General features: G+C 56.0%; 1 protein-coding gene across 6 annotated transcripts in view; it reads right to left on the minus strand.

The window, feature by feature from the left end:
* Positions 1-24879, minus strand: part of SZT2 (SZT2 subunit of KICSTOR complex) — a 49449-nt gene that overhangs the window by 2082 nt on the left and 22488 nt on the right. For 3 of the 6 annotated variants that reach the window (XM_072974613.1, XM_072974614.1, XM_072974611.1), the window contains 54 exons: positions 24591-24669; positions 24250-24344; positions 23812-23980; positions 23499-23613; positions 23273-23386; positions 22903-23073; positions 22629-22723; positions 22262-22385; positions 21993-22157; positions 21698-21902; positions 21293-21408; positions 20925-21171; positions 19885-20026; positions 19631-19723; positions 19437-19533; positions 19040-19333; positions 18735-18876; positions 18462-18557; positions 18311-18374; positions 17898-18083; positions 17399-17566; positions 17223-17310; positions 17020-17091; positions 16637-16838; positions 15733-15832; positions 14870-14999; positions 12896-13048; positions 12708-12810; positions 12513-12618; positions 12313-12424; positions 11585-11703; positions 11308-11472; positions 10972-11056; positions 10693-10857; positions 10437-10604; positions 9900-10051; positions 9298-9464; positions 9072-9169; positions 8850-8982; positions 8599-8729; positions 8367-8467; positions 8117-8293; positions 7656-7923; positions 7474-7553; positions 7263-7388; positions 6951-7150; positions 4969-5059; positions 4651-4731; positions 4494-4568; positions 2018-2231; positions 1463-1616; positions 1204-1326; positions 690-1095; positions 444-560 (listed from right to left, as the gene is read on the minus strand). In XM_072974613.1, coding sequence (XP_072830714.1) covers positions 444-560; positions 690-1095; positions 1204-1326; positions 1463-1616; positions 2018-2231; positions 4494-4568; positions 4651-4731; positions 4969-5059; positions 6951-7150; positions 7263-7388; positions 7474-7553; positions 7656-7923; positions 8117-8293; positions 8367-8467; positions 8599-8729; positions 8850-8982; positions 9072-9169; positions 9298-9464; positions 9900-10051; positions 10437-10604; positions 10693-10857; positions 10972-11056; positions 11308-11472; positions 11585-11703; positions 12313-12424; positions 12513-12618; positions 12708-12810; positions 12896-13048; positions 14870-14999; positions 15733-15832; positions 16637-16838; positions 17020-17091; positions 17223-17310; positions 17399-17566; positions 17898-18083; positions 18311-18374; positions 18462-18557; positions 18735-18876; positions 19040-19333; positions 19437-19533; positions 19631-19723; positions 19885-20026; positions 20925-21171; positions 21293-21408; positions 21698-21902; positions 21993-22157; positions 22262-22385; positions 22629-22723; positions 22903-23073; positions 23273-23386; positions 23499-23613; positions 23812-23980; positions 24250-24344; positions 24591-24669 — 7639 coding nt within the window. Of the gene's footprint in view, positions 1-443; positions 561-689; positions 1096-1203; positions 1327-1462; positions 1617-2017; positions 2232-4493; positions 4569-4650; positions 4732-4968; positions 5060-6950; positions 7178-7262; positions 7389-7473; positions 7554-7655; positions 7924-8116; positions 8294-8366; positions 8468-8598; positions 8730-8849; positions 8983-9071; positions 9170-9297; positions 9465-9899; positions 10052-10436; positions 10605-10692; positions 10858-10971; positions 11057-11307; positions 11473-11584; positions 11704-12312; positions 12425-12512; positions 12619-12707; positions 12811-12895; positions 13049-14869; positions 15000-15732; positions 15833-16636; positions 16839-17019; positions 17092-17222; positions 17311-17398; positions 17567-17897; positions 18084-18310; positions 18375-18461; positions 18558-18734; positions 18877-19039; positions 19334-19436; positions 19534-19630; positions 19724-19884; positions 20027-20924; positions 21172-21292; positions 21409-21697; positions 21903-21992; positions 22158-22261; positions 22386-22628; positions 22724-22902; positions 23074-23272; positions 23387-23498; positions 23614-23811; positions 23981-24249; positions 24345-24590; positions 24670-24879 lie in introns of those variants that run through there. The other 3 variants (XM_015236062.3, XM_072974612.1, XM_072974615.1) reach the window with 2 other exon arrangements.

Consider the following 24879-nt stretch of genomic DNA (forward strand, 5'->3'; position numbering starts at 1 on the left):
GCTGAAAGGCAGGTTTTGAGTCAGCAGGTCTGGAGTGGGGCCTGCAAGTCTGCACTTTGGCCAGCTCCCAGGCAGTGCTGATGCTGCTGGTGTGAGGCTCACATCTTGGGTTAAAAGGCTTTAAAGCCCAAGAAGTCCTTTCTGGGGCTCCAGCCTCCAAGACCAACACTCCCGAGGTTCTAGAGCTTGGTCCTTCAGATCGCTGGCCAAGGTTTGTGATTTTGTGAGCCCTTGAGGGCACAGCTCTAGGGTATTGGCAAATCAGATGCTGTGGCCCGGGGCTTGAAGGGTTTTACATCAATCTGTGTAGTCGCTCCATCTCAGCCTCCCTCCAGAGCACAGCCTGTTTAGTCAGGGCCTGGGGCTCCTTGAGGGGGATCTTGTTCGCTCTCTGATGAGGATTCCTGTGTCTCCCCTTTCAGAGGAACGGCAAGAAGACTTACCAGGTACTGAGTTCCCAAGTCTGGGCTCTGGAAATGGCGACAGCTCTGGGGAAAGCGGCTTAGGAGGACCTTGATCAGGCTCTGGTACCAGGAAACCGTCATAGACAGGAAGCAGTCCTGGGAGAAGGTCCACAAGCATGGATCTGCTGTCCCAGAGCCTCCTGAGACCCCTGCAACCTCTATTTTGGCTACCAGTGGAATTCATAGCATCCATCCCAGCCCCTTCTGGAACCTGCAGCTGCTTACCAGCTGGGGGTCAATGTCCCCAATGGATTTGGCATGGACTGCTTCTAGAAGCTCCTCCAGCTCGGCCAGGGCCAAGCGCCCCCCGAGCCGCAGCCGATCAGGTCCTGGTGGTTCCAGCAAGAAGAGGCGCTTCCAAAGGGTGTCCCGACGGCAGTGCCCTCCAGCCAGCCGCACCAGCTGAGCCAGCCGTGCCCGTGCCACACCCACCTCTGCAGCCAGTGGGGGGAAGAGGGGAGCCGGTCCAGGGGCCAGACCAACCCCTGAGTCCTCCCCAGGACTATCAACTGAGCTCCCAGGAGCCTCCGGCTCAGGGGGCAGCCTGGGCGGCTTCCGCAACCGGCGCATGTCAGCAGTGAGTCTGGGGAAGAGCTCTCGTTGGCTGGTGAGCACCACGAAGAACTGGAGCCTGGGGTGGGGAGGGGCAGGAATGTGGTGGTCACAGCAGGAGAGACACAGGGCCAGGGCGGGGTGCGGGGAGGGCAACAGGCATATTCAAGGTGGGGCATCTGCTGACCGCAGGACATGTCGCTCGGCCTCTCCTTGCTCCTCAAAGGGTGCAGCACAGTGACAGACAAGCAGAGACACGTCAAAGTCATCCTGGTGCCGAAGTCCCTCAGAGTCCAGGTAGGAGCCAGAGCTGTGTGGTGGGGGTGGGCGAGATGTCAACCCTGAGGTTCTGATGAACCAACCCCACCCCTCCTGCCCAAGAACACGGGTCTTCCTACTGCAAGGATGGCCCCTACTCCAGCTCCACCCATTCCTTCTTGCCTCACCTGTGCCACGCTGACACCAGGGCGTACTCATTATGTTCTGGGCCTCCTGGCCGGGCCATCCGCAGTGGCTTCATGTGATAGGAGCTGGCATGGTCAGCCACGTAATTGTACAGCTGGTGGGCAGCAATGAGTGGAGTGGGGAGCTCCAGGGTCCCTGAGGGGTGAGTTACAGGAGACACTGAGCCTGCAACAGGCACACTGATCTGGTGGGGTCAAGGGACAGGAGCCCCCGAGGCCCTGACTGATAGGCAGACTGGCTCTGCCTTGCTGGGGAGCTCCTGAGTTCCTGTGGAACATGTAGATAGGACAGAAGTGGCTCAGGACAGAGGGCAGGGTACACATGATGGGGGATCTAAACTTTGCTATGAAACAGACTGGGAAGAACTTAAGACAGAGACACAGGGACAGGGTCCAAGTGATATGAAGCGACTGACACCATGGGACAGGAGATGCAGAAACAAGCTCTGGCCCTGAGAAGTGGTCTCACCACCCTGGCTTGAGACACCTTGAGGCCTCTTCTTTTTCTGGTTCACAGGCCTGCCCTTGGGCACCAACCTTGGTAAATATGGTTGCGGCCGAAGTGGGGCCCATCAGGGTGGTGGGCCAGGAAGTGTCGCAGGAAGGTGGTAAGGTGGTAGCCGTGTCGCAGTACCAGGTGGGTGCCCAGCACGTGCTGGTGCACGAGGCGCAGGTGGAAGTCGTAGCTGAACGAGTGCACGTGCATCAGGTCCCGCACCCTGTCACACTCCTCCGTGAACAGCATGGACAGCTGGGGAGGTGGCCGTGGGGAACCGGGTCAGCAAACGGTGGCAGAGCTGCCCAGCACATCCCCTTTCCTCCTCCTGCCTGGGAAACGGCAGCTCGAGATTCACCCTGCCACCAGGGGCCTCTCGGCCAGAAATGCTTCTGTGGGAAGCACTCCTCGTGACGTTCTCCTTTATGCTGTGTTATAACTCTGTTTATACGAACCTGACCATTCTGAGAGATGGGCCTTCTCAGATTTCCTGATTCAACAAATACTTGAGTGTCTACCATGTGCCTAGCTGCTATTGTTCTAGGTGCTGGGGAGACAAATCCCTGCCCTCAAGGAGCTTATGTTCTAGTAGGGGGGCAATGAGACAAGAAACATTAGAGTAAATGAGTGCACAGTAGATGGTTATGGAAAATCAAGGAGTAAAGCAGTTGCAGTTTTAAACAGGGTGGTCCGGGTAGGCCAGGTGTACAGTTACTTACCATTAGAAAGTTTTTCTGGATCCTTTCCCATCTCTCCAGCTTTATCTTCCCATCAAATTACTCCCTCTTCCCAAGTCCATCACGTATTTTCTTTACACTTTTGCACCTGCTGTTCCCTCTGCCTGAATGCTGCTCTTTCTGCCCCAACAGCTGGCTAACTCCTGCTCATTTGTAAAGCTGCATCTGGGACATCCTGCCAAGGCAAGGGCAGGATGGGCCTCCTCTAATTGATCTGTGAATGAATGAATGAACGAATGAACCACTAACAGAGGAAGAAAGGAAGACAGAGAAGTGGAGCTGGTGCTTCTCTTGGTGGAAATCAACATTACTGAAAGTGTATTAACAGTTGGATCTCTGGTGCTAGAATGGCAGAATCTATATGACCATGCCCTTGGGGGCACTGGGCATAGGAGTTAATGGGAAAGGAAATCAATGACTGTAGAAGCAGCAGCATCCTAGGAGTCAGAGTAGCCGCATGACCTTGGATAAGTCACAACTTCTCTACTTTGGTTTCCTCATCATGGAGAGAAAGGAAAGGTCCTCATAAAGTTAGAGCAGCGTGATAAACTGCAATAACCTCTGGGTCTCAGAGTCAGAGACCCAGATCGCAATCCCAATACTGCCACCAACTAGCTGTGTGCCCTAGGGCACATCACTTAACCTCTGTGAACCTGTTCCCCTGTCTCTGCAGTAGGAGTAAAATTCTCCTCTTTGCTTAGTACGTATACTAATCACTTAATAAATAATAGCAATAATAAAGCAACTAAAGAGGGTCAGAGATTAGATACACAGGGGCAGAGAGAACCAAGCTGGATGGAGATCAAAGGGCAGGGGAGCCAGAAAGACTTCAGGAAGCTCAAGAGAGTAACGGAGTGGGTCCTTCCCACCAACATTACAGCAAAGTGAAAGAGTAGCAGCTGCCTGTCCAATCTGCCTCGTGAGCGCTGGCCCAGGAAGGTTCCTGCACAGTCACCAAGCTTTCCTGGATCACACTACCCTGTGATGACTAGACTAGGCATCCATACCTCAGTCAAAGGCAACCACCTGCAGGTGGGATCTGAGCTGTCCAGATATGGGAGGAGTCTGTGCTGCCTTTACTGGAGGGCAACACTCAGACCCTGATATCTCAGAAACCCAACGTGAGGCACGAAGAAGGCAGGGGCCCTCGAACGATGTGCCTAATGATCTGAAGGGGCTGAACTAACTCAAGTAGGGAGGGCTTTGGGTCCCTGACCACACTCAATCATGACTCATTCACTCTGAGCCCTCATGAGTGCTCAGCCCTCATGGGGTACAGAGGCTTTGCCTCGAGACAGACAGACAGGGACAGAAATAACAACTAAGTGACAGGGGTACACTGTGTGGGTGGGGACTCTAGTCCACATTCTAAGTGTTAGTGACTATACGGACAATGCCAGGCTGTCCCCAGCTCTAGCTTAGGCCAGGACTGTCCATGACACTGACCCACCCATGTGTCAGATTACCCACTATGCTCAAGTGTCCTCACTGTCTAACCATCTATGCTCACGGTGTGACCACAGCAGCCAGGCTGCTGTCAGAGCCAGAGTGACCAGAGAGCCAGACCAGCAACTGTACTGCACTGCCTTCTGCCCCCAGTGCCACAGCTGAATACAGCTCTGGACTAACACAGGGTGAGACTGGTGGATGGTCCAGTCTCGGCACCAAAATGTCCCAGCCGTCCGCAGCACCAGATCATCACTGGGGCAGACTGCCACAGCACACTGGGGGTGCACTGACTGTGCCTGAGACCCCACAGTCCTCTGTCCCCACCACATACCTGAGAGTTGACAGCTTGCCCCATGGGGATTCGGGAACATTCCAGGGCAAACTGTTTGACACAGAAGTAACAGCCCTAGAGAGAGAGGGCAGATGAGGTCAGGAGGGCGAGAGACAGATGGGTCTGGTCCTCTCCACTTAGTGCTCCTCCTGCTCACCTGGAAAGTCAGCTCCATGAGGATGATGCCCCCAGGCAGCGCCCGCTGCAGGTGGTACGTGGTGACCGGAGAGCCAGTGCTCTGAAGAAAGAAAAAAGCCCAGAGTTCAGGGGCAAGGACTAGGGGCTCACCAGCCTCAGACCAGAAGGGAAAAGTCCCTTGGGCCAGTGACTAATGGTGTCAGGCTCGGATCAATGACCTCAGTCATCACCCAAGGTCCCGACTTTTGGTTTTGGGGAAGTAATTCAGGCTCAGTGATCCTGGTATCTGGGGCATCAATGATTTCCCTGTTGGGAAAGGCACATGACAACGTGTTACCTTGGGGCTCCCATCAGTCTTGGTTTTCGGGCAGGAGAAGGAGCCCCGCCCCTCTGTTCCGAGGATAGCCATGGCCCGCAGCCGGCTGGTGCTGCAGAAAAGGAAGGGGACAACGGGGTGAGGCAGGCCGGTGGGGTGAAGGCTCTCAGCGCGGAATCCGTTTCACGTGGAATCGTTTTGCAGAAAGACAGGCCCAGAGTGGGAAGGACTTGTTTGGAGTCCCACAGTGGGTGAGTGAAAAGGCAGGGACTGGAGTCCACGGCTAAACTGCAGGGCGGAGCTCTCTCCACAGCTGTGGCTGCTATAAGGGAAGTGTGCACAGTGCTCAGTGGGGAGGTGGAAACCAGGCCCTTTTCTACCAGTGAGAGGATGGGGGCAGGGCAGGAGAGGCTGCTGTGGATATGGGGAGATACCCACGAGGGGATGGAGATATCTGCTTACTGGGGACAGAAGTGGGTGGGAGGGGAGAGGGTGCTGTCTAAGATTTCATGGGGAGAATTCAGGGAGATGCTTGATGCCCTGACTAGGTGTGTTTCTCTGAAAGGAAAAAAGTTCTCTTTTGGCCAGGGAATGGCAGTTTCAGCGTTCCACAGGCCTACTGTTCTTCATTCTCAGTTCTGAGGCAGAGGGAACAGAGAAGTACAGGGAGCGAGGACAGAACAGAAAGGGCCATTGGGACCCATTCATCACACTCAGGAGCTCTAACCTGCCAGAACTCTTGTGGGGGCAGGGGGGTGGGGTGGTGTCAATGCTTCTGGTGAAAAGAAATGTCCCACTTAATCCTCAAGGAAACAGAGACCAGACCTAACACATGATTGGTGCTGGTTAGAGACTGGTAAGAAAAGGAGGCTTGACTTAAAATTCTCTTCTAAAACATATTTTTTAAGCTAGTGTTTTTGGTTTTAAATGGGAATTCTGACTTCTGGGAAGAACGTAACTGAATGGGACCTGGCTGTGGAGGGCAGCAGGCAGAGAGCTCCTCCTGGGGCCTGTCACTGAGAAATGAGAGGGGCACTGAATGAAATGTCCCAGAGGCGCAGGCCTGTCTCTCTTCCTGTCTCTCTCCCCTACGAGAGGGAGGCCTGGGAGGTGGAGAGCTGGTTACAGAAAAGCTAAAGTGCTGGAATTGGCTTTCGGGACTAAGGGGGCGTCGTGAGTAAGGAAGAATGACTTACATTTACTAGCTTGAGAAGACACCAGACTGAAAATAGAGAGGAGGGAGAAAATAAACTCACATATTTGGAGACACAGAAGTGACTGCATAACATGAGTGGATATTTTCCCTGCAGCCACTGGGAAGCGGCTGGGAACACAGAATCAGGCTCGGATGTTGAGGAGGGTGTAGAGCAGGGGCCACAGAAATGGGAATTTGAGACTTGACACAGGATGGGAAAGGTGGTTGCAGAGTTTTCACTGAGCCCTGGGGAGATCGGAGGTGGTGCTGGAGGGGCTGTCTACCACCTCCCAAGACTCAGACCTCTCACTACAGACCAGTGAGTGAACAGGACCAAGAACAGACCAGAGGACAGTGATGCGAGTAGGCCCAGTGCAGGGGTCCTTGGTGAGGGAAAAACCAAACGTGGTGAGAACAGGACTTCCCAAGGCTGGAACCAGGTGAAACCTAAGAGGAGGTCGGGGCTGATCAGGACAGCAATCACTAAGACCCAAGTCCAAGAGCTTAGACGCATGTACAGGATTGGTGTGCATGGATGTACATACCCCAGTGTGGAAGCACGGAAGACGCACGTGGGTAACAGCTCTGTGAGAATGGATGCAGTGCGTGTACAAACGCGGCGGTGAGCTCCATGACACGTGTGAGGCTTTCAGACTGTGTGAGGGCTGTGTGTATATGTCCCAAATCTTCACATGTGTGTGTGGGCCCAGTGACATGAATGTGCAAAAGGCCCAAATTATCCAACTGGGAGCTAAGAGGCAGGGAGTGTGGGGGAAGAGGAGCGGAGGGCAGGGAAAGACAGGCTCACCTGCGGGTGGGCGAGGGGGGCCGCAGCGGCACCAGCACGAAGCCCATGCTCTGCAGATACTGCATGTACTGCTGCAGGAAAACCAGACTCAGCTCCTTCAGCCAAGGCTCTTCCCGCACGCCTGGCAGAGGCCCATCCAAGGAGTCGCAGCTTGCGGGGGCCTCTCGGCTCCCAGACCCTGACTCAGGGCGATGGCGCCTCTGTGGGAGTAAAGATTAAGAAAGGCACTGCTCACTGTCAACCACTGCTGGGTGGAGGAACGGAGGTCCCCGTGGTGGTCCCAGGGGAGAATCCAGGCGTCTTGAGCCTCACCTGTCCCTCAGGGGGCCCAGAGGTCTCTGGGGGCCCGTGCAGCCAGGCCGCCGGGTCAAAGAGCAGGGCAGTTGCACAGTAATGCACCAGGCGGGACGACTGCTTCAGTGTCTCCAGCTCCCCGGCCTGGGGAAATGGGCAATGAGCACTAGGGTGGTGGCTGCAGCAGGGTCCCAGGACGCTCCCGGAGGACGCAGGCTGGGCCACTCACACTGATGGGCATGCTGGCTGGGGCCGAACGCTGCTGCCAAGTTACAAACAGGTTCTCCATCTTCATCTGGCGCTCCAGCTCTGGGGGTTGGAGGCTTTAGTAGTGGCCGCCAGGAGCGGCTACCCCTCTACCTGCCAGGCTCCACAGATCGCCCCGCCCGTGACCCGGCCCAGTACCCTCACCCCTGCGCTCTGCCATCTTGATCTCCAGGAACTGCTGTCCATGGTAGGTGACAGGATCAGGCGGTCTGGGCACAGGGCCAAGGGAGGAGCTGGGGCGGGCAGCCGTGATGTCCCTCAGGGCCTCATCGAAGGGGAATGTGTCCAGGGGGAGGGGGCCCCCACCTCGAGAAGACCCACTCAGCCGGCCCTGCTCACGGCTCAGCGGGGGGCTTGCACTCCGGATGAGGGTCTCTGCTTCCATGGTTGGCAGCAGGAATGGGTTTGGCTCCTGAGAGACACGGAGCTTCACAATGGGTCCATGGCCTTTGTTTGCCCTCAGACCTTTTCCCCAACCGAGGCCTCCTCTCTCAGCCTCTCCCTCCCCACTACCTCTGCCCTCGGTCTGGCCCCTCTCCTGTTCCCGAGCTGGTACTTCCTTAAACTGACAGCTCAGGAGAGGAAGGAGCCCAAGCAGCAGGCACCTTTTCGTCCCGCACTGGGAAGTCCAACTGGCCGTAATGGTGGAAGAGCCCAAGCTTCTGGCTGAGAAGGCAGAAGATGAGATGGGCGCGGGCGTTCTGCCACTGCACAAGGCGAACCAGTGCTCGGCCCAGTGCCGCCCCCAGGTCTGGAGCCCAGTTGTAGGTCAGCAGCTGGAGCTGGAAGTCAGGCCTCAGCATCAGCGGGATCACAGAGCCCATTTACCCACCCAGCCCCTGGGCCCACATCTACCTTCTTGTCCACGACCTCCAGCAGCAAGAACCTCTGCCGGGGAGCACTTCGCCCCAAGCTCCCGTCACCTCCTGGCTCGAAGCGCTGCACGGCTTTGGCAGCTATGGGGTCAGGGAGGGGCAAAATGAGGGTCTGGGGGCTGATTCCCCTCTATCCCACTCTGCCTCCCGCAGGGTCAGAGACTACAGGAACAGTCACTCTGAGCCCACCCTCCCCCAGGCCATGCCCTCACCCTGCTGGATGGGTCTCCTCCACTGCAAGAAGTTCCTTCCCAGAAGCAGCAGGTGCCGCTCGGCTGCCGGGTGGGGAGTTGGGCCCAGCTGTCCAAGGGAACAAGGACTGAAGAGCTCTGGCTCAGAAGCCCTGGTTGTAGGGAGGGACGGACAGAAAGCAGACCATCCATGTCCCCATTCCCTGGCCATCTACTCCTGGGCCTAGGCCCCCACCTCTCTTAGCTCAGCCTCCATGAGACCCCAGACTCACAAATGCTGCTCAAAGATGCGGACACTGGTGTCTCCAGCCATTGAGGTGACCAGAGTGGTGAACTCAGACAGGACAGACGGGAGGAGGAACCGGGACACCATGTGGGTGGAGCTTCTGGACACCGAGGCACATCCTGGATCCAGGGCAGAGAAGTCACGATGGGGCTGCAGGATGAGGACCAGGCCATGGGGTCAAGGGTCGGGGAGAGGGCTGAGGTCTCACCGATCTGAACCATGAACTCCATCCAGCGCTGAGCAACACAAGCAAACACAGGCTGCAGGGCCCCTACCTCACCCTCTTCCAGCTGGGTGGTCCGGCGTCTGAAGACACAGCAGGAATAAGAGCCTCACACCCACACGTGAGATGTGTGTGTTTACACACACCCAGTAACCCCTGTAACTTCACTCCTCACCACCCATGAAACACACCCCCAGACACCCCCACGTACCTTTGTCTCTGGGTTCCAGACTCTGGGCCTGCTGCCCGCTCAGTCCCACCAGGCGTCCGAACACTTTCTGTTTTGTGACGCCTCCGGCCCCGAGTGTCTTCCGGCCGATCCAGGACAATGTCATCAGTTGTTTTGGGGGAACCCAAGTCCCCACATTCTGTTTTACTCTGGGGGGCAATGCACTGAATGAGGAGGGGCTATTGAAAGGGGGAATGGGGTGGAGGATGGAGGCATCATAGGATGGTAACAAGAGCCTGGAGCATTTGGAGGCCCAGGTTCAGGTCCTGGTGGCTAACCGAGCAGTGCTGGGTGGCTACTCAACTTTCCAGAGCCTCAGCTGCTTCACTGATCAAAAGACCTGCTGAAATCTTGCAGGCTGTGAGGATCCAACAAGGCAAGTGGACATAAAAGCTCTTAATAAGATGAGGCTCTCTCTGTTTTGGTGAGAACTTGCCAAGTTCTGCAACCTCCTAACCAAGGGACAGAGTAGTTTTACACAACAGGAGACCTGGGGCAGGGCCTGTAGGGGAGTGTAAAGGAGCCAGGAGGCAGGCAAGAAGGCAGCTGTCAACTTCACCACCTCCTCCCTTTCTCCCATTTACCAGCATATCCCAGAAGCTACGCCGGCCAGCTTTGCTGGGGGGAGTCACAGGCTCGCCAGGGCCAGGGCCAGGGCCAGGACCAGGGCCAGGGGGAAAGGTGCTAGCTCGGCCTGCAGAGCTCTTGGTTTCCAAAGACCCGCTCCTGAGACTTCCTGTGGGCATCAGACATTACAGACTCCTGTTACTGATCATCCAATCCCCATTTCAGACAGACCGGCCCCAAGACTGGTATGAGAGTGACATGCTACTTACTCCACCTGTTAGTAAATGGCAGGATACGCAACTGATAGTGCATGGCTGTGTGTGTTTGTGTGAAGTGAGTTCCTGATCATGTACCCCTTCTCAAAGCAAGTGACCAATGGCATGAGTACATTTCTACCAGGGCAGATCACCTTGCTGATGCAGGGAAGGTAATGGACAACTGTGAATGTGCATTTCAGATGGGGCCTCTGGATGTCTTCCCAGACCCCCACCTTTGCACCCTCACCTGGAACACTGTCTCTCCTGCACCTCTGAGGCTCTCTGGACCCCACATACCTGGGGATGTGTCCTCTGTACACAGCGGCGCTGGCAGCAGCCGGAGCTCCATGATGCCATCAGCCAGGGCCTGGCGAGCTGCTGCTCGGAGCTTCTCCTCCAGCTGCACGATACTGATGTTCCCCTTTTCCCACACATCCAGTCGAAGCCGGGGGGCCCCATTCTGAGCTGGAGGAAAGAATGGGGGCCACTTGAATGTGTCCCTGGTTTCCACAGCATTAACTGAACAACCCCTTCTCTGACCAAGCTGCCCCACCTGAAGAACTGTCTGGCACAACTGGGCAGCGAGTGACTTGAGTCAGCGGCTCAAATTCCTCCTCCTGTGGTGGGTCTGGGGGCCCCGGAAAAGAGGGGGGCCATGATGCCAGTGAGATGGGGGCTCCTCCTTCATCCACAAAAGCTAGAGTGATGCAAGCAACCCCTGGGTAGAAGTATACAGGAAGACTCAGGTTTGGCACTTCCAGGCCTCGCCCCTCCCAGCCGCGAGATAGAAGGCTTTCCCACACCTAGTAGTGCCACAGGCCCTGCACTGTACCTTTGCCCCCAGTGCCTTGTCCTCCAGGCTTGTTATACAAGTAAATGTCCAAGTCGGGGAGGCCACCCTGTGGTGGGAGTGGATGCTGGAGAGAGAACATCCACAGAGCACTAAGACCAGGCAGATGGACAAAAGCCATCAGGGAACGGGTGTCCATGGGGGGAATGGGGGACAGGTACACGCAGAAGCACAGGAAGACACAGGTAGATAATAAAGGTTGGGGTAGGGGGGCGGGTGTACACAGGCCCCTGGGCAAAGGTAAATAGGGGGCATCTGCAGAAAACAGTCCACAGTTGAAGGGTGTAAGAGTGTGGAGAGAGGTGGGCCCAGCCGCACCTGGAAGTGGTTCCGGCTGTTGCTGTCTGTGTACTTAGGGGAGTGCAGGAAGATGAGCAGGTTCTGCCGTAGGTACCAGGCCAGGGCAGGAAGCCAGGGCCGGCAGGAGGGCGGGAGAGCCAGATGCAGCACCTCCGAGGGGAGACTTCCAGGGGGCTGGATGAACTGCAGAGAGCAGGAAGGGGAGTCGGAGTTGAAAGGAAGAGGTTCCAGCTGCAACTGTCCCTGCACCTGCTGTGGAGCCACAGAGAAATACTGGGCCTGGGAGGGAGCTGACCTCCACATCAGCGGGTGTCAGCTTGCAGTTCCGAACAAGCATGACTGTGATGACATCCAACGTGGCCTCATCCAGCCTTCGACGCAGAACCCGGACCAGCTCATCTGTGATCTCGGGACCTGGGCACGGTCATGGTGGGAAGACGGAGACGTTGGCGGAGGATCCAGCTACCCCCATCCCAGACCTTAAACCCTGGACTCATTCTCCCATACACCAGAGGCAGCCAGCACTGGGTTCTAGTTCTGCCAAGCTACTCATTGTGTGACTATGGACAAGTCTTACCTTTCAAAGCCTCAGTGCCCTCCTCAATACACTGGAAATAATAATAGTATCTACTCGTATGTAACAGCCTTAGTACAAATTAACTGAGACAATAAATAAATTAAATGAGCCAGCTGTCTAATGGATACCTCAGGCTTAACATGTCTCAAATCAAACCCATCATTTTTACCCCCAACATGCCTCAGCATCCAGCCAGTGGGACCACCATCCATCCACACAGTCGCCCAGGTTAGATACTCAGGCATCAACTTTAATGACTCCTCTTCCCCAAATTGCATTTCAATCAGCTACAGGTCCTACCCCTGAACGCAGCCTGTCCTTTCCCACCCAGCTCCTGCTTGAGAGAAGCCCAGAGCACAGCACGAGCTGGCGTAGGAAGAAGAGAAGTCCCCAAGGATTCTGCAACCTCATCTGGTCACTCCCCTCCTGGTCCTTACAGCCCTCACCTGCCTGCCCTACGCCATGCACCAGCAGCTGGATGTGTCTGTCCACCTGGCCCACAGGACGAGTAGTATCTGAACCGCGGCTGGAAGCCATGTCCAGGGGAGAACGAGGACCCTGCATGGGAAGTCCGGTCAGGGCCCAGCTCCCAGGAGCAAAGTGTGAGGGGGCAGGGGGGCATCAGGGCACTGGGGGGGATACATGCCGAGGCTTCCTCAGAGTAGATGGGCTCCTGGCTTCGGGACAGAGCTAGGGATTGGGGCAGAGCATCGCTGTCCCAGGGCCGCTCACTGCAGGACGTCTCCAGGAGCCTGGGAAAGAGTGGCAAGGGCTTTGGACATACCAACTCCTGTGCCATCCTTGACCCGTGCTGCAGCCCATCTTCCCAGGGCCTACTCACCGCAGATAGTACACAGCCTTCGTTGCTCGCTCCTGATAAACAAACATATTCTTCCGGTTCACCACAGAGAAGGCATTGAGCACAGAGCGCAGGGCCTGGATGGCTGTGGGAGGAACACGGGCTCACAAAATGCCCCTCTCCAGATCCCCCCACCCGACTGCCCCTGTCCTTTCATGCCAGTCACATACCCCGAGAGACCCCCATGCTGGGCCCCATTTTGAGGCGTGAATGAACCCGAATCACGGTTCCCCATACAACATCACAGGAGAAATGGCCAGGGACAAACTGCATTGTGGCTGCTAGGTACCCTCGGGGTCCACAGCTCTCATCAGCAGCATAATCTAGGGGAAGAGAGACAGTGGATCAGAAATGGGGCATAGCCCTCTGTTCTCACAAACTTTTCACCTGCCCTCCTTGTCCTCCACTCTCCTGACTCCTCAGACTTAGTACTCTGCAGAGGGAAAGACGATCATTTTGGGTAATAAGGCAGGACCATGTTCTTAGGAAAACATGTCATAGCACACAACTTTTCAGAATTATTTCAAAGAGATGTGGAGAAGCAGCTAAGAAGAGGTGTCAGGAAAGGCAAAGCATGAGAAAAATCCTGACAATAATGCTAAGACACTCTGAGCCTGTCAAAATATAATAATAACATACACCCCTTCTGAGTACTCATTGGGAGTTGCAATGATAACCCTGTTAAAACAAAAAGGGTGTGACTGCTCACACACACCTGTAGCAGAGTGGGGGAAAACTACGTCCTGGACTTCAGAGGACAACTATCCCAGAGAACCCAAAGGACTGTGTGGTGCTATGCAAGAGCCTGGGACCCTTTCCCGGTTTCCAGGTTGATGAGGAACCTTCCAATAGGTCAAAGTGGCAATTTGGTTTCCCAGAGAAGCTGCTGTCAGATGTGAGCAGTGTATAGCACACCCAGGAGGCTGCAGAGTATGGAACAGAATGTGGCTTGCTAAGGGTTTCAGGGAAACCATATGGAGAGACTAAAATGAGGAAGGGCTGGGTCTGGGTTCCAACTGGTCTTAAGTCCCAGGCTTCTGGGAGCCATTGTGAAGTAAGAGTGCTTGGCTGTCCTAGCTCATACTTGATTTGCAGAAGATGCCTTCCAAACCACAAGAAGCCCACCAATTACAGGGACTCTGCTTTGATATGGAACACACCCCAGGATGTGCAGAGACGCACTCTCCTGGAGCTGTTAGGAAGGTCATCTACAGACTTGCTGAGACTGTCAAAACACTAAGGAGTGATCTGACTTTACTTTTAGACCAGAGAGAGAGCTATAAAGCAATGGCAAGATCCGGCCTTTCTCTGTGAGCTGGCTGAGAGGTCATGAGGAGTTAGAGAAGGGAGCAGAAGTATGGAGACTTCAATTATCATCTCGAGTAGGTTATCAGATGTTTTCTAACCATGACCAGAAGTCTCAGAAATCCCAAAGGGTTCTGTGCCTGCTTGTCTGGAGGGGCAGCCAATCAGAAGGCAATCCTTTGGCCGGCCCTCAGGCTCCACCTCTCTGGTTTTCTCACCTGTGAGCTGGCCTGCTTGCCCACACTCCCAATCACCTCCCCGCCACCTCTTTCCTCAGCCCTATCACCTGCAAAGGAGAGAAAGTCCTGTCAGAAAACAAGGTAGGGCCAGGTAGAAGCATGCTCTTAGGAAGACAGGCCACAGCTAGGCCCCTTCCATGTCCCGTCTCTCCTGTATTCTTTAACCTCTCTCCCTCTGCTGGCTCTTTCCCAGGGAACAGAAGTGTGCTCAAGTCTCTACCTTAGTTTAAAATTCCTGCCCTGCCTCCTATCTTCTTTAGTTTCTGCCATAGCTGTTTTGTCTCTTCCTTCCCTGCCAGGCTACACGGAAGAGTAGTTACTCCCTGCTCCTCCCACCTAACATCTTTTCATGTTTCCTTTTCCTCTGGTTTCTACTCCCATCCCTCCACTGAAAGCACTTTCACTGAAGTCACTACTAAACTCACAGCAGCCAGATCCGGTGACCCTCTTCTGTCCTCTCCTCCTCGCCCTCCTTGCATTTATTACCTGGCGCTGCTGACCAAGTAATGGTGACTCTGCCCTCAGCTTCTCACCAGAGGCTTTGATAAAGGAAAGGGCAGCAGCATTCCCTTGTGAGGGAGGCTCCTGGGTGGGACTCACCATCAGTAGGCAGTGGTACCCGCTGACGGGAGTGGAAGGGGGTCTCACTGCGCCACAGATCTTCTTCGCTCTCGGCCACCAGGAGAGAGTTACACACGTGACTGTCATGAAGATCCTGAAGAAGCAGCCGCTGGGAGACAAGGAGCAAGATCTCAGGGAACTGAAATATTTCCTCACACTGCTGGTGGCGGTGAGGGGTGATCAAAGGCTGGAGAGATGCCTATTATCACTGGGGATCAGAGGTCAAAAAGCATCAGGAATCATGGGGAGGTCAGAGATAGCATCTGATGGTCACTGGGATCTGGGCTTTGAGCAGTGAAACCCGGTTAGGAACACCTGTCCCTCCTCTTTGCCAGAATCTGTTCATCATCCTTCAGGTCTCAGCTTAAAAATCCCTTCTTCCCAGAAGCCTTCCCTGACACTGCAGAGTCAGATCCCTCTGCAGAGCAGTCTCTGCTATTCCTCCATAGAAGCCATCGCAATTGTAATGGAAATAATTCGTGCAATTTAGTCATTCAGCGTCTATCTTCCCCACTCGATATAAGCTCCAGATAGTCAGTGTTTCCCTCTGTCTTGTTCACTATCCTGTCCCTAATGCTGGCACAGTGCAGTGACAGGGAGCATCTCACGGTCACTGAGAGGGGAAGAGAGAGTAACCCACTCTGGGGGTGCATTAGGGAGCATTCCCCAGTTTGTAGACAGCCTGGGGGGGTGACAGCATTCCAGTAACTGAGGTGGGGTACAATGGGGTGGGGGTGTCAAAAAAACATCCAAAATGGATCAACAGCATCTGAAGGTCAAGTTCCTGAAAACTCCTTCCTCATCTGGGCTGCATCCCATGCCTGGAGAGCCCTGTCCCTCACCTGGTTGACTTCCCTGCAGATCTCCCCAACGCGCCTCACCAGGAGCTGCTGCAGGTGGCGACATTCAGTGCCTGGGCCCCCATCCTCCCGAATCAGGCTCCTGAGAAGGATGGAGCAGACACAGAATTGCAGAGGGGAGGGTGTCATGGGAGCTGGGGCTGAGAGGAACCATGAGAAGGAAGTAGGACTGGACAGAGGAAAATAAACATGACGGGAACCGGGAAAGATGGAATTCTCAGTAGCAAGCCTAAAAGCCTAGGCTCCATGCTTGCCTCACCAGCCTCCCTGTGGGCACCACACTGAGCCTTCTGCCATGTACCTCTTCTTTATCTCCAGATCTGCTTTATCAGAATGAGGGTCCGCCCTTCTCTCAACCCCCCAACCCCTGTGATTAGAGTACTGCGGAGCCAGATGTGCAGGTGTGGATCCTGGCGCTGCTGCTTACTGTGAACTTGGGCAAGTATTTAACTTATCTGGGCCAGAGTTTCTTCATTCAGACCACGAGGGTGATAATACTTTGCAGGGCTGTTACAGATTAGATGACTTGATCCATGTAAAACTCTCAGTACAGTGCCTGCCATGTAGTAAGTACTTGTTAAATATTACCTGTTATTCCTTATTTCTATCTATCAACAGACCCTGAAGCTGCTCTGAACTACAGATGCTTTTAATGCTCGGCTAAGAACCAAAATCCTCATCAGCTTTTCAATTCCTTTAGCAAGGTAGAGTGACACGCTTTGCTATAATCTGTGGGAAGTGGTAAGGAGCCCGCAACTTTAGAATACAAGTCAGACCCCTACCCAAATCCTCAGTCCTAAGTCTGGCTTTCTAATAACTCTGAAGCGGGACCAGGGAAAAGAAGCTAACATCAGAGGTAGGGTGTGGGGCCCCGGCTTCTCCTTACTGTGCGTGTGCATACACTTCCACACGGTCCTGCAGCACCCGGACGATGAGCCAGAAGTCAGGCAGGCAGGGCCCAGGGAGGCCTGCGAGCGAAGGCTGGGGAGGTGCCAGCCCGGGCGGGGTCCTCAATGTGAAGGCAGCCTTCTCCCCTGGGGTCTCATTGGGACCCTCACTGTCTGAGCCACTGCTGTCACCATCATAACCTGTGTCAAATATGCTGAAGTTCAAACTCATCCTTAGGCTTATCTGAGCCTCCAAATGCACCAGCTCGATGGGCCCCTCCAGGTTAGTTAGTCCCTTCGGATGGCCCTGCTCAGACCTTGGGCTGTGCAGCCCTGAGTCCACTTCCCATCAGCTAAGTCCTCCACCTCCACCCCAGCTTACCAAGGTGGTCTGAGTCCACACTGCCCTGACTGGATATAAGGCTGAGTCCCCGGCTCGGCCCAGGCTGACTCCCTGGGAAGAGAAGGGAAAAGCCTAGAGCCTCTTTCAATCCTGCATGGGACACCCTCTGAAAAGGGAAGGAGGGCCAGGGATGTACAAGTCCCCAGTCTTGGCCCCTAAACTCTGCCACCAAGTCCTCTTACCTCCTTGGGGAAGGCTGGGCAGACTGATGAGCAGGGGGCCCTCAGCATCCTCTGGGGAGCCAGGAGCTTGGGGGCTGGCAGTCAGGGCCTGTGGGGCAGGAGGTCAGGATGAAGTACAGGCCCCACACATCCACCACCACCCCCTCTGTTCCCAGGTCAGCCCAGGAAAGACTCACCTCCCCTTCGACGCCTTCAGCCCTTTCCTCATGACTGTGCCAAGCCCAGGCCGCTGAAGGGGGCTCCCCATGGGACCCACCTGGCTGTTGGCCAGCTGCCACGAAGAAGAAGCCGCTGTCAGGGTCCTCAAGAAGAACATGACCAGGGAGGTGGAGGTGGCGGAACTCCTAAGGGCACAATTTAGGTAGGAGCGACCCTCCCTGTTCACGACACCCCACACTTTCTTACCAGACCCTCGCAGCCATGTGGTGAAGCAGACACTAGCATCCCCCATGGTGAGATATGAAAAGGTTCAGTGACCTGCCTAAGGTTCAACAGGCCCAGTAGCAAGGCTGAGCTAGGCCTCTTCCCACTGAGCTGGGCTGCCAGGCATCGGTCAAGGGACAGACAATAGGGTTAGGTGATGGACTCAAACAAGAGAGGGCCTTCCAGCTCTGTGCAGAGTCCAGGGAAGGACAGGCCCCCAGGTGACCAGGGAGTGTTCTAAGGGCAGCATACCTCCTTGAATTGTGTGAGGGAACGCTCTGGCCCAAACACAAAACTCAGTGGCAGAGTTTGGCGAAGGCAGGTGGAGCGTCCAGGAGAGCTATGGATGTGGGCAGCTGCACGGTGCAAGGCAGGGCTCTGGGGGATGCCCCCTCTTCGGAGTGCCCCCACCATCTCATCCTCCAGCAGCCAGCGGATCTACAGTCAGAGAGCAATCCAATCCAGGCAAAGGGCACCCTCCTTGCTGACCAGGGCATCACCTCACTCCTAGACTAGAAGATACTGGAAGATACTCTGCCTCACAGACTGAGAGGCCTCATCTGGATCACAGAACAATGAGGGTACCTTACCTCACCATCTGACGGAAAGGGTATGTTACAGTGCTGAGGGGCTGTCACTTAGGTTGGGGGAGGAAAGGCCCTCACCTCACTCATGGTGGTCTCAATAGCCAGTCTGTGGGGTATGGCCAAATTGGATAGTCCTGGGTGCCTAATTGGAAGAAAGGATTAGATACTGGTTTCCAGGAAGTGAAACCAACAAGGAGCAAGGAACTCTGAGAGGGGGATAAGGAAGTACCTGTCTTCTCCTGGAGGTGGCAGTGGGGGCCCCAGCCCATCATCCGATGGTTGTCCTGGGGATCGTGGGAATGATGCACTGCTCTCAGATGTTGACCTAAACAGGGTGGGAGCAAAGGTCAAAGGTCAGCATCTATTAGCCTCCGGGGGGCCTCTTCCGCACTCCTTTCTTGGAATCCTTAAGGTGCCCTTAGTCCCCTGGTACCCCTAGATTTCTTAATGGCCCCCCCTTCCTCCAAGGCCCCAGATCCCCCCACCAAACTTGCTGCCACACCGGTGGTGCTGAGGGTCTGAGGTCGGGGGCAGCTCCACCTCCAGGGGCAAGGTCAGCACGAAGACATCCAGAGTGACACTGAGGTCCCTCAGGGGAACTCGGCCTCCGATGGGAGGGCCCTCCAGACTAGAAAGCACTTGGCCTGGAAGAGGGAAAAAGTTAGGGGTTGCTGGGAGCCGTGGGACAAGCACAGATTACAAGTCTCCAGTGTTAAGAGTGACACCCGCAGGCTCTCCCCTACCCCTAGACAGGCAGGCAGGCTGTCCCAGGACCTGTGGCCCTCCCCCAGGCACCTCCAAACTCACCTAGGCAGGTGGGCAGGCTGCAAACGGGTACTGAGCTGTGCTGCCCACGCAGCCGCACAGAACACGTGAGGTGCAAGAACAGTGGTGGCAGGTCATGCACAAGGCTCTCAGGCCCCGTGGGTGAGTCACCCCCCAGGATACTGAAGGAGTCTTCATCAGGGTTCACAGTGTCTGCATCTGACAGCGAGGTGGAGTCCAGCCCAGCAGGCCCGAGGTCTGGTTCACGGCTCTCGCGGTATTCCACCTCCAGCTCTGGGTCACTCTCGGTGACCACACAGCAGGCAGATGTGTCTCCTAGAGATATATGTTACGTGGTCAATGGGACAGGTTGGCAGCAGAGGCCCCAGAATCCTGGCTTGAAGCAGCCTTCCCCACCCCTACCCGCTTGTCTACATACCTTCTTCTCCCATAAGCTCAGCCTCTGAAAACTCCAGGTCACTGACTTTTCTGTCTATCGTGTCCCGGGGGCCCTCATCCTGAACAAAAGAGATAGACTGACCCAAGGCAGGGCCCCAGGGAACTGAGAGTTAAGCAGGATCTCTGGTGCTACAGGTTGAGGGTAGGAGGGAGGTAAAGGAGAAAGCCACTCACCTCGCGTCTGCTGGACGGAGGGCAGTAGAAGAAGTAGTGGGGATTGGAGGGCACTGTGCGGAAGTGGAGACCACTGATCTCCAGGAACTTCTCCTGTTTGGGGGTTAGAAGGAAGCGATGATGTCAGCCACCCCTCAGCGGAACATTGCCACCTACCCTAGAACCGACACCTATACGCCCTCAACCCAGGAGGGACCACTGTCCCCCTGTACAGACGGGACTCCACCCTTCTTCATCCTCACCAATCTTCCCACCTGGATGAGGCTATGAAGGGCATCGTGTGCCTCTCCTCTGAGCTGGCAGACATCTGTCAGCGAGATCTCCAGGCCAGGGTCTGGATGGCCAGGGACACGCATGCTCTGAAACTCAGGCTCACTCAGGTCCTCCGTCTCTATGCTGCGTGGTCAAGGTAGGGTGGGGAGGATGGTGAAGTGTTAGGAACCACCAAGTCCTAGAGGAGCCCACTTCCCAACTGGGAGCAGCAAATGCCTGCCTGTCTTTGCCTCTAGGAAGGGTGCCTAGTACATGACATGGGCGAGAAGAGGCCAGGAGAACCAACCCACCCGTTTTGGCTCTAACTTCCACATTTCTTAGTTGTTGGACATTTCTGTGAAACAGAGGAATGGGTAAGGATGACTCCCAGTTTTCTAACTTGGATCACCGGGTGGAGGGAGAGATCATTCACCATGGATGGAGAACACAGGTGGAGAAGCAAGTTTAGTGGGAAGAAAATGCACTCATTTGGGGGGCATGAGAGGTAGGGGATTTGGCCTCCAGAGAGGGATCAGGGCTGGACTTCTGATCAGGGCATCATCAGTGTACTCGTCCCTCTGCTCCTTCTGTTTTGCCAGTGCTGATTCATTGCAGACACCAGACACCTAGCTGTCTGTCTGCCTGCCTTTCTTCCTCCCTTCAATAGGGTCCTTTTGGGTCCCTAAGGTGAGGTAGGGACTGAGCAGTGGGCAAAATACCGTTTTTGCCTCCGCGAAACTCACAGATAAGTTTGGGGGCTTATTCTTATTGTATGAATTGTCCTCAGAAACAGCTCTACTTTCACTGATGGCAACTGGTAATTCCCCACCCGTAATCTAGCTTGACACTCCACACCAGAACAGGAGAGCCAGGGAGAGGGAGAAAGAAGCCTGGGCAGCAGGTGGGAAGCCAGCGACAAAGCATGACTGCCCCCCTGGGGCCAGGTACCACCATGCACAGCCACTCCCCCGGGTCACAAGGCCCCTGCTTACAGGGACTTTGTCTGTGTGCCCCATATACGTCATTCAAGGGCCATCCCAACCTGGACTCAGAAGCCAAGATGGCTCGTTCCCGAGGCTCAGGGCCCTCCTCGATGCTGCTGCTGAAGAGCCCAGGGCTGAGAGGACCAGGGCTTGGGGGTGCATGAGGCAAACCCCGAGTGTGGCCACACAGTGCGAGCAGAAAAGGGGTGATGTCTACTTCCTGTAGTAGCTCCTCACAGGCATCTACTGCTATCAGCAAGTCCTGGGAAGTCACACTCTGTGCCTGCTGCAAGCTCCGGAACAGCCCTGGGGGAAGCCGGAGGGGCCACAGGGGGTCAAGCTCTGGGAGGGACTCTCCAGGTCCCATCCCCGTCATCCCGCAAAGCCCCACTCCTCCCTGACGCTCCCTCACCCGGCCTCCACTCACCACGGACGTAGCACCGCTGTGCATGCTCCTGCAGCAAGGCACAGTGGTTGGCCGCCTCCTTGTGCCTGGGCTCCATCCAGGCTGAGGACTGGGAGGGCTGGTCAAGGAACTGAGTCCTAGGAATGGGAGGAAAGAGAGAGCTCGGCCGACTCCCCTGAATAACACCTCAAACCCACCATTCCCCCACCTGCCAGGGGAGTATCCCAAGCTCCCCACCAAAGGTATTCACATCCCCACAAGCTCAGCTGATGTGCTGAAGGAAGTCCAGCAAGGAGCTGGCAGAACACAACTAAGAAGGGGAGCTCCTGCCATTGACCTGAGCGGGTACCTGAGCCACAGGTGGGGGCCATGGTTGGCTGGGGGCCACAGTTGAGAGGGGACCTAAGTCAGCACTGAGGTGCTCACCGGAAGACGAGGTCTCGGGGTGCCTGTGGAGGCTGTATGCCAACCATCTGCTCCCGCAGCGCTTCCAGGGCACAGCTATAGATGTAGACAGGACACCGGGGCCGGGGCCCATCTGCACCCTCTGTCTGTGAAGTCTGACGCCCAGTGTAAGCCTGGAAGTCCCGACGGAAGGGTGGGCTCAGCTCTCCCAGGTTCAGGGCACTGTCTGTGGGTAAGAGGTGGGATGTGGCTTTAAGGCCTCTGTCTGTTCCCATTCCTGCTCCTGCTTAGCTGACTTAAGAGTCAGCAGCCTTACCACTGGCTGGGGTGACACTGAGGATGGGGACCTGGGACTTTGTAGCTCTGACCCCAGTTCCTCCCAGATCTTTCAGGTTGGGGGCCCCACTCCAATCCCCCAACTTGGGCTTCGTCTCTTCTTGAGAGGGTCCCTCCAGGCCATAGGCGGCCAGATGCTGGACATCTAAAGAGGAAAAGAGAGACAAATCAGAGCCACCTGGTGGGCCGGTGAGGGAGCTCAGGGGTTTGTACCTGAAGGGGTCAGTGAGAAAGGTCAGTGTCTGGTACCTGAGAAGGTTGCTGGGAGGAAAGTCAGAAACACATGCTGGGGGGTCACAAGCCTTGCATAGCAGCGCCACTGAGGGGGCTGGGCAGAGCTGACAGGCTTGAGAGTTTCAGGAGGGCCTAGACTCTGTAAGACAGAAACAAAATTAGAGCCATCTATAAAGGATCATCCAATGCCTGCTCCCTTCCTCTACCTGAGAGTCTATCCTTAGGGACAGTGTGCAAGATTGGGGACCAAGGTGAATGACGGTATCCTGTGAGTGGCAGGAGGCACTCGGTACCCCTGGTGATGGACGGCTGGGGTATGAATATGTGGTAAAAGCGGGAAGTCACTACGGAAAAGGCCTCAAGGAGATGCCTCAGTGCTGACCAGGGTAGGAAGAGGTGAGTCTCCGGTGGCCTGAGCGCTGCTGCCTGCCTGATCCTGCAGGATCCCATGGTCCACCACCGGTGGCCCCTCTGGACCTACAATGTGGGCAGAGACGGGTGGGAGAGAGCAAGGCCAGCAAGAGGAGCAGGGCCAGCAAGAGAGGCAGGGCTCCAAGGTCAAGACAGGAGAGGCCAAAACCCAGACAGAAACCCCCTGTAGGGTGGGGGGAAGCGGCTGGGCCAGAGTGTGGTATGAGAAAGAGGTGGGGGCTCACCTGGACTGTGGCAGGTCCGCCGCAGCACCTCACGCAGGAAGGCCGCCTGGTCAGCGGCGGGCAGCGGGATCTCCCGGTCACTCAGCTCCTGCCCCAGGCAGCTATGCAGCAGGCACAGCACCATGTCGTTGGTGGGACAGGGCCCCTCGGAGAGAGGGCCGCCTTCTGGCTCTGCCCGATACACACTCTGCTCAGCACCAAGAGCCTCCTGCTGCCCGGCACCCCCAACTCAGCCCTGACCAGCCCGGCTCCTCCTGCAGCCTCCAAGCCTCCTCCTGCCCCACCCCTCTTTGGCTCATGCATAGGCTCATCTGCTCTCTGTGCTCTAACACTTCTCGGCTGGCTGGCCCCAGATGCAAAGTTCACCCACCTCTGGAAAGCAGAAGGAAGAACATCTGGAGCTGCTGGCACTGAGGCAACAGTCCCATTAGGTCAAAATGGAAAGGGATCTCATGGACACAGGTGTCTCCTCCTTGGTTCAATCCTGGGAGGGAGGGAAGGCAGGCAGACTGCAGTGAGGCCCAGGTTCCCTATCAGTGGCTGCCTTCTCCCTGCCTGCTCCCCTGCTCCTCCCCAGGGGCCCTTTCCCCACTGACCATCAGGGACCCTTGGTTCCAGGGGCAGGGGACTCCACTCCTTGCTCTGGCACAGCTGTATCAGGTACTCAAAGCTCAGCATGGAGCCTATGCAGGCCGCATCCCGAGGGTGGAGCTGGGGAAGGAACAGCAGAGGGCAGGGGTCAGCCCCTCTGGGCCAGAGGAGCCCAGCTGCCAGCCCTCAAGGATGCCCATGCAGTCACGGACATTCAGAACACAGACCCAGAGGGACCAGGAGGCCCCCAGGCGGTCCTGCTCAGAAGAGGATGGCACTCAACCTGGTAAGCAGTGGGGTATGTGTGAGGCCACTCACAGCTCGAGGGATCTCAGAGTATGTCAAGTCCTGGAGGTGCTTCCAGCTCTCAGGGCCAGGTCCCACTCGTCCATACTGCGGCTCTACCCACACCTCAGTGACCAGGTTGAGTTCTGAGTCTCCCTCCAGGGCCTCCACCTCCACATCATTGTCATCATCTGTTGAGAAGCTAAAGGAGGAAGGGCTCTGAGCCGGGAGGAAAAGGAGCCCAATCTACCACTGCCTGGCCAGGAGTCAGTCCACAAAGGGTGGGCAGGCAAGGGCACACAGGACAGTCACAATTCACACGTGGCCTTTGCAGACCCTTGTCTGCCCAGTGAAACATCTAAAGACAACACCTCCTGCCCTGACTCTCAGGGTCAGGAGATGGCCCTTCAGGGGACAGAAGAGTGAAGGGGGACGTGGAGCAAGGCAACTCAGACAGGGGCTAGGTCTCACCTGTCCTTGGTGGAGGTAGAGTGCGGGGGGAAGAGGATGTACTGGACGACGCACGTGGGCCTCTCTTCGGCTGTAGCCTGCCCCGGGGGCTCGTTCTGGGATAGAAGGGGAGAGCTTGGGCAAACCCCAGCCCAGGCCGAGATCTGGCCTGGTCCACCTCTGACCCTCACAACTTAGTCCCCTGGCCACACTGTCCTGGGACTGGCCTCAGGCCTTGGATCCTCTGACCACCAAGTCCCTAAGAGGCAGCATTTCCAGTGGTCCCAACCCAGCTAAGAGGCGAGCGTCCTTGGGATGATGACAGACCTTGGTGGGAAGGTGTCATGAGGGAGGGCACATACCTGAATTGGAAGCTCTAGGACCATGTTGATGATTCCTTCCCCACTGCAGGCAAAGTGGAACCCTTCAGAGAGGCGGACTCTGAAGTCCCATTGAAGCGGGGGTGGTGACAGGATGAGATGGGGAGAGACACTTAAGAGTACAATCTTCTGCCCTCCACGCCACTTGCATACCCACCTCTCAGCAGCCATCCAGGCAGACTTGTCTGCTGGTGGCCCTGTTCAGACTACTGGTGCCTCAGGGGAAGCAGGTCCAAAATAAACCAAGGAGGGGGAGAGGTCGTGGGGGAGG

This window comes from Vicugna pacos, chromosome 13 (assembly GCF_048564905.1).
Source record: "Vicugna pacos chromosome 13, VicPac4, whole genome shotgun sequence".
Classification (NCBI taxonomy): Eukaryota; Metazoa; Chordata; class Mammalia; order Artiodactyla; family Camelidae; genus Vicugna; species Vicugna pacos.